We start from the raw sequence: 7,704 nt of genomic DNA, 5'->3' as shown, positions 1-7,704 counted from the left end.
AAATTCAGAAAGTTTTGTGTGAGATTTGGTTTAATATATATATATATATATATATATATATATATATATCCCTCTGATGCATCGTTGTCACTACAGTGGACAGCTATTTGTAAGCCATTTTGAACCATTTAAGATGTAGCATCATGTCCCAACCACCAACTGGCGAATCCCGAAAGTGTTGTCTACGATTCTATTTAATTGTTGTCTTTTTATCTATTTTTTTGTTTTGAGATACTGCATAATATATTCAAAAAGGCGGCAGGAAATGGGGATGCACCATGCATGTACCTTGGCAATAAGTGTTAAATACTTTTATTCTCAGAAAACCAGACAGGTACAAAAAATATTTTTCAGTTAAATAGGATGTCAGAAATAGATTCATCCAGATTGTAACTAATATATATATATATATATAAGCAATCTGGCAGACCAATGAAAGTGGTTTGGGATCTTTTTCAGGGGATTTAAAGTTAAAGTTCACAAACACAATAAAAACAGTGATCTTTTGAGGTGACACAACTTGTTGTCAATTTAATTCCCCAAACAATGGCACCTATAACTGCTGTTAAAATGCAACAAATCGCTTCAAACCAGTGCCTTGACATTAACTTCACCTTGCCAGAGGGAAAGGGGGAGTTATCTTGACAATGAATAATCACAACAGCTACAGATATTGCACCCGAGAGGACAAAAACAATTGAATTTTAGCCCATTTCTCCTCAGAGGGATTAAATTGAGAAAGGAGGTGAGACACAGGGTTACGCTCTCTGTGGCGTTTCTGGATGTGAAGGCTTTGTGAATTATTCACAGCTGTGGTCACTTCTCCAGCATGCACCACTTTGCACCAACGTCTCTTGAGTTTTACACACATGCTATCCCATTCCCATTACAACTCTCCCTTAGTAACTTTTTAGTCAATGGTTTATTTTGCACTCATTAGTCAAGTCTGATAAAGTCCAAAGAGAACAAAGAGAAGTCACTATTGTACTGTAGATCAGGATTTTTTTTTTTTCTTCTTCTTCTTAATCTTTTAGCCACAGCCCCCCAGATATGACCATCCTCATGCAATGGACCCCCTCCTAAAATTTACAAGGCAGCTAATATTTTTTATTTGTATTTGACTACATTTACTTTGAAAATATTATAAATATGTGTAAAATATTATTTGGAAAATAATTTAGTTTCTTACTTTTAATTACTTTATATTATCTATACATTATCGTTTAGTTTATTACATTACATTCTTATGATTTTTAATTATGTTTTTTACTCACTATAGTAGATTATGTTAGTTGTATTGTTTATTATTTTAAAAATGTTACTTATTTACATTTTTTAAATTAAATTAAATTAAATTAAAATTAGTTTAATCTTATTAAAGTTAGTTAGTTATAACATAATTTTTTAATTAAATTTTACTTTTTTACTTTTTCTTCACTAAACTTTTCTATTGACCCCCTAGTACTCCCTTGCAGCCCCTGGGGGTCCCTGAAACCTTGCTTTAAAGGGGTTATATGATGCAATTTCAAGTTTTCCTTTCTCTTTGGAGTGTTACAAGCTGATTGTGCATAGATAAGATCCCTGAAATTGCAAAGACTAAAGTCTCAAAACCAAAGAGATATTCTTTATCAAAGTTAAGACTCTGCCACGCCCCCCTAAAACGGCTCGTTCTAACACGCCCCCACATATCTACCTCACTATGTGGCAATATTAGCATAATGCGGCCCAAATGTGCATGCAAAGAAAGAAGGCGTGGTTTCAGTAACCGCAGTTAGTGTTGATGCAGCCATGTCAGGGAGACGCTGTGTGTTTCTAGGTGAAAGCAAAAGCACTTTAGTTGGCCTTCCGAAAGTAGATGCATTTAGGAATCTTTAAGATTACTTACAACAGAATAGCAATGCATTTTATGGACGACCGTTTCGTGAACCTAGGAGAGGAGGTAATTCTGACTTTGCTATGACAATCTGGCGCTTCTGAATCAGCTACTGTTTTGTTATTAGTTTAAGTATTTGCTATTGACTGTTCAAATGCAGAGTTTTGCGCATCGTGTGTGTGTGTGTGTGTCTGTGTGTGTGTGTGAGAGATAGAGAGATCACAGTGGAGTCAGCTCATCACTGTGTCTGTCACACGACTCTGTTCCCCTTTCAGGCTCTGTCTTTACATTTATTTTGAAAGATGAAGCTCGCGATTATGGTAAGAGGCGTTACATTTCCGACGAGTGCTTGCGGTGTTCGGCCAATCACAATGCACTGGGTCAGCTGGCCAATCAGAGCAGACTGCGCTTTTCGGAAGGAGGGACTTTGTAGAAAACGAAGCGTTTGAGAGAGGCGGGGCATAGAGGACCTACAATAATGTACAGTATTTGAAAAATAATGTGTTTTTTGAACATTAAAGCATGTCAACATATTCTGTTACACCAAATACACAAAATAATGATCTTTAAAAAAGCATCATATGACCCCTTTAAATAGACTGTTCTTTTCTTTTCCTTTCTTTGTTTTTTATTTTTATTTATTTATTTTTAACCCAGGTAGGCTGTCTCAAATTAGTGTCACTGAAAAGCAGGCTCCCATTGTAACACAACATTCCCAGCTGTGTATGATAAATTAACGTTCATCTTTTTCAACTGGCCATGTATATGTTCAATAGTTGTTGTATTTTTTATTTATTTTTGTTGTAGTAAAGGCTTTACGTGTCTTTACAGAAACTGATTTTAAAATAAATCTGCTATGTGAAATATTCACTGGAGTAAAAAGTGTGATAGCTAGCCCCGCTGTGATTAAAAAGCAGCAGAACGGTGGGCGGAGCTCGAGTGAGTGTGAGCTAAAGCGAGCGCGCTCAAGACTCTTGTAGTCTGATTTCTGCCACACTGAGCTCAGCGCGTGGACACGGAGGCAGCTCGATACAGCCTGTAGTGTGTCTTCTGAAATACGCAGGGATTATTTTAACACTGTCCTGCAGGAGTGACATAAACAGAAAGACATAAGCAGGTCTCAGCAGACCCCATTTAAAGGAATTTAATTAATGTTTTCTGCGCGCGTACCGTGAGTTGCGCCCCGTTCAGCCGACAAAGTTTATTTCTTCTCCACGGTCCCACGAAGCTGGACCGGAGTTTGAATTAACACGCCAGTCAGAATATACCTATGTAAGTTATCACATACGATGTGTTTATTTTATTTTTTTATGATGATTAATGGATTGCGCATGATGGCGTGTTTTGCATGGCAGTTGTTTATATCAGGACTTTCATGAAGAGGCACTAATAATAGATGACCACTCAGCCTTTTAAACTTTCTTCTTGGGAATTAGGCTACTTCATAGTAATTTACATTCATATTATTAATATGATTACATTATATAATCCTTAACACCCTTAAATATAAATGTACACAAGCTCAGCGCAGATGATATGTCATGCATATTATGTCTTATTAATAAGATAGTATAGCTATGTCATCATATTATGTCTTATTAATAAGAGTTATAATTTCACTGATATATCAGTGAAAAGTAAAAATGTGCAGTTGTTACCATAAGGAATTCCGACCCTTAAAATGAGTTCTATTCAACTTAGTGTATTCAGATTCGTTTTAATTATCAAATCCTTTAATAAAATTATTGAATGTAGATGTTACCACATGAGACATTTTCTTTTCTTTTCTTTTTTTCTTTGCTAGTATCCATCTGCAATCTTTTGTGTAAATATTTCATGTTAGACTCCCCTCAGCCTTATATGGACTGCTCTTAACTCTTCTTGCACTGTTTTAAATAAGTTGGGTGGCAACTTTAATTAACAACATCAACAAACATTAAATTAAACTTTAGAAGCTTAACATCATTAGTTAATGTCATGAAACTTTTGATATATTTCATATTATATTGAAATGTACAACTAATTACTTACCAAGAGTGAAAATGTGCAGTAAAATTATAAAATTAAGTGGCCAGAAAATACATTTGGTTACATAACCTGAATTTTAAAAGTACACTATCGTTCAGAAGTTTGGGGCTGTTTTATTAAAACTGTTATAACAAATAATAACTTATAATAGTAATAATAATTATTAATAATAATAGTAATTAATAATAGGTTTTTCATGTTCACCAAAACTGCATGTATCTACTCAAAAATACAGTAAAACCAGTACTATTTTAATATATTTTAAATTGTAATTTATTCCTGTAATGGTTAAGCTTAATTTTCAGCAACCATTACTCCAGTTTTTAGTGTCACCTGATGTTCATTCAGAAATCATTCTAATATGCTGATTTGCTCAAGACACATTTGTTATTATTGTCAATGTTGAAAACAGTTGTGCTGTTTAAAGTGTTTTGTGGAAACTGTTATGCATTTTCAGGATTCTTTGATGAATAGAAAGTTGCATTTATTTGAAATATAAATCTTTTGTAAAATTATAAAGGTTACTGTCACTTTTGATCAATTTAATGCATTCTTGCTGGATAAAAGTGTTAATTTCTTTAAAAGAAAGTCGTTTATTAAAATCTTACTGACCCCAGACTTTTGACCGGTATAGTGTATATGAATGCTGTTGCAGATAACAGGAATTGTGACTCTTTTTTGTAAAGATTGATGGGATAGTGTGTTTTATTGCTTCTTTCTCAGGTGACTGCACACAGAACCATGGTGAAAACTGTATGGAGATAGAAATCCTCTTTCCAACAAGGCAAAAGGAATTATTTCTTTGTGGAATTACTCTTTTCCAAGCTATCTTCAGGAATTGTGGCCAATATTTAAAGACATTTCTCCGGAATGGCATCCAGCCTCACATGTACAGGGATGATCTGGGCTCTGGTGTCCCTGTTAAGCGCAGCAGCTTCCTGCGTGGGCTTCTTCATGCCCTACTGGCTGCTGGGCTCACAGATGAATAAGCCAGTGTCCTTCGGTACTTTCTGGCGGTGCTCGTACCCCATTCGGGACGAAGAGAGGCAGGCTACGGTCATGCTGGAGCAGTGCGGACGCTATGCGAGCTTTCAGGGTATCCCGAGCGTGGAGTGGCAGATCTGTACAGTCGTGACGGGGGTTGGATGCGGCCTGTTGCTGCTGGTGGCACTTACGGCGCTCTTGGGCTGCTGCATATCAGAACTCATCTCCAGAACCATTGGACGTGCAGCTGGGGGCATACAGTTTCTTGGAGGTGAGTAATAGACTGTCAACATGGCATGTTAAATTATATTTACATGCAGACAGGTTTAGGGGGAAACTCACAAAGACATATCCTGGTCACATTTGACTCCTAAATGTATTTATGTATTTGTTTTTATCATTAGTTAGTTAGTTTGTTTATTTATTTATTTGTTTTTATTATTAGCTTATTTTGTTTGTTTGTTTTTTTTATTTTAGTTCTAGTTTGTTTGTTTAATCTTTCTCCATGATTATTCTCATTATGGTTAAATTTTTTTTAACTGAAATGTATTTTTTTTATTTTAATTTTGATTTTAGTTTGAAATATGACCATTTCATTTTCTTGAGTTCTTGATACATTTTGTAAAATTGACCCTATAACAGATTTCCAAGCATGCAAGTGTATTTGACCATTAAATATTTACATTAAGGCCATCATAGGTTTGTGACAGCTCAGCAATAATAGCCATCCTAAGTATTTACACTATTGTTCAAAAGTTTGGCATCAGTAAGATTTTTTAATGTTTTTGTAAGAAGTAATAATAATGTTTTTTATGTTTACCAAACCATTTGTTTGATCAAAATACAGTAAAACAGTAATATTGTGAAATATTATAACACTAAAAATATATATATTTTTTAAATTATTTTTTTAATTTTTATTTATTTATATCTATTTTATTACATTTTAAAATGTAAATTTTTCCTGTAATGGGAAAGCTGAATTTTTCAGCAGTTGAAAACATTCCCCCCTACCCCCAGACCCCAGACTTTTAAACAGTAGTGTATATTCTACATGCAAACTTAAGGCTTGTTTTCCACATGTGTGCGATATACAGTTATGATATTAAAATATCTGTACTAAGATCAGCATGAGCATATATCAGGGTCATTATTGATCGGCTGATATCATTTTCACATAATGAGTGTTCTCAAATTTCTCATATTCATATCATAATGAAGAGGTCATCGAGTTCAAGCCCCTTTTTCTTTGTCTCTAGTTCAGTGAAAATGTATTCCATCCAGTCTAATTCAGGGTGCCTTTGCCTCAGGGAGGAGAGAGGGAAGGGAATCTGATTGGGTTTATAGACTGGAAGCCGGGGCCTGTAATTCCAAACTCAGTTTGTTTAGTTCTCGCCTGCAAGGTTCGCCTTTTATTTGCTGCTCTGATGGTCTTGAGGGCTTTTGGCACACGACAGAGAAGGTGAAACAAATACTGCTTGGGGCATTTTAGAATGAAGTTTTCTTTGTACTGCAGTGGTTCAAAGAGTAGAAAATTCTAGTGTGGCTCATGGATTACTGATGTTTAAAATCCTTTATCTTCATCAATTCAACCAATTTGTCTCTGTTGTGTCAGTCGAAGAAACAGTAGCTCATCTTCATTCTCATTAACTCCGGTTATGTGCAAACTCACATACCAACTGCTAATAACTCTTTTTTTAAAGTCAACATAAAACTAAATTCAGCCTAATGATGCATGTTCTTGCATAAGCATGCATAATTCATCGTAACTTTAGCAATACCAAGGTCATGGGTTTGATTACCAGGGAATACATGAACTAATAAAAAGTATACCTTGAATGGTGTGTAAGTCACTTTGGATAAAAGCATCTACTAAATGCATAAATGTAAATGAATGCCTTTTATTTATTTTTTATCTCCTGCTAATCACCTGCTTTTTTTCTGTTATGTAATGAGCTCTTTTCATTATAAATACTATTGCTGTGTCACGCTGCTGCTACGAGGAGCGAGGAGCAAAGGAGCAAAGGAGCAAGGAGGCGTAGGGGAATCCGTGAAGAAATTCTTTATTTTACAAAAAGGAATGCATACGTTTATACATAAGACGTTTGTGTTGACCTATAGCATGCATATATTTCATGAAAAAAACTTCTATTATGAGCAGGCTTGCCTAGCATCTACATTTGAAAGAACAAACTTGAGCGCGCAAAGAGATGCCACGTGGCTGCTCTCACAAACCCGAATGCACGGATCCAATAATGATACACATGCGTTTTCTTTCTCAGATGTTTACATTTAGTTAAGACAAAACCGACTGTGCTAACGAGGATAATCGCCAGGACGGCCATTTTGACGTAATTTTTTGTGTCTGTTTGGCCGCGTAAGCACAACAAGCTGCGAAAAATAACTCAATTTGGTACTCGTGAGGCGGCGCGATATGCGTGCTATGGATGTGACTGTGAGCGCATAGGAAACCCCCTTTGGAGCACGCGAGTATCGAATGGCTTAAACTTAAAAAGATGTGCAAATGATACAGTTTTGTGACGATGCAACAATGACTCGATTAGGCAAGTGACAATTCTGTCGACTGTCCCGAAACCCGAGCAAAAGTCTTATATCTCAGCATGCAGTAGTGCAGACGAGATGCGCTGTTGTGAAGCCGCTTTGAGAGTGAGAGAAGACACAGTACAGCTGAATCACACGCTCTTTTCAAATGACTGATTTAATCTGATAGTATGTGTGGATTTATTTACTCATCTAACCTACATGCTCTATTGAATATAGGTTTTGCAGTAATTTCCCTCATTTTAAAGTAGAAGGCT

The 7,704-nt window shown here is 35.7% G+C and overlaps 1 protein-coding gene across 1 annotated transcript in view; it reads left to right on the top strand.

Annotated features, from left to right (window-relative positions):
* The first annotated feature begins 2,829 nt into the window (after window positions 1–2,829).
* Window positions 2,830–7,704, top strand: part of LOC107699802 (lipoma HMGIC fusion partner homolog) — a 12,254-nt gene continuing 7,379 nt past the window's right edge. Inside the window, exons 1-2 of the mRNA XM_016501195.1 lie at window positions 2,830–3,145; window positions 4,625–5,156. Coding sequence (XP_016356681.1) covers window positions 4,772–5,156 — 385 coding nt within the window. The 5' untranslated portion in view covers window positions 2,830–3,145; window positions 4,625–4,771. The remainder of the gene's footprint in view (window positions 3,146–4,624; window positions 5,157–7,704) is intronic.

The sequence above is a fragment of the Sinocyclocheilus anshuiensis genome, unplaced genomic scaffold (genome assembly GCF_001515605.1).
Source record: "Sinocyclocheilus anshuiensis isolate Anshui unplaced genomic scaffold, SAMN03320099.WGS_v1.1 scaffold194, whole genome shotgun sequence".
NCBI lineage: Eukaryota > Metazoa > Chordata > Actinopteri > Cypriniformes > Cyprinidae > Sinocyclocheilus > Sinocyclocheilus anshuiensis.
This window is presented reverse-complemented; position numbering and strand designations above follow the sequence as displayed.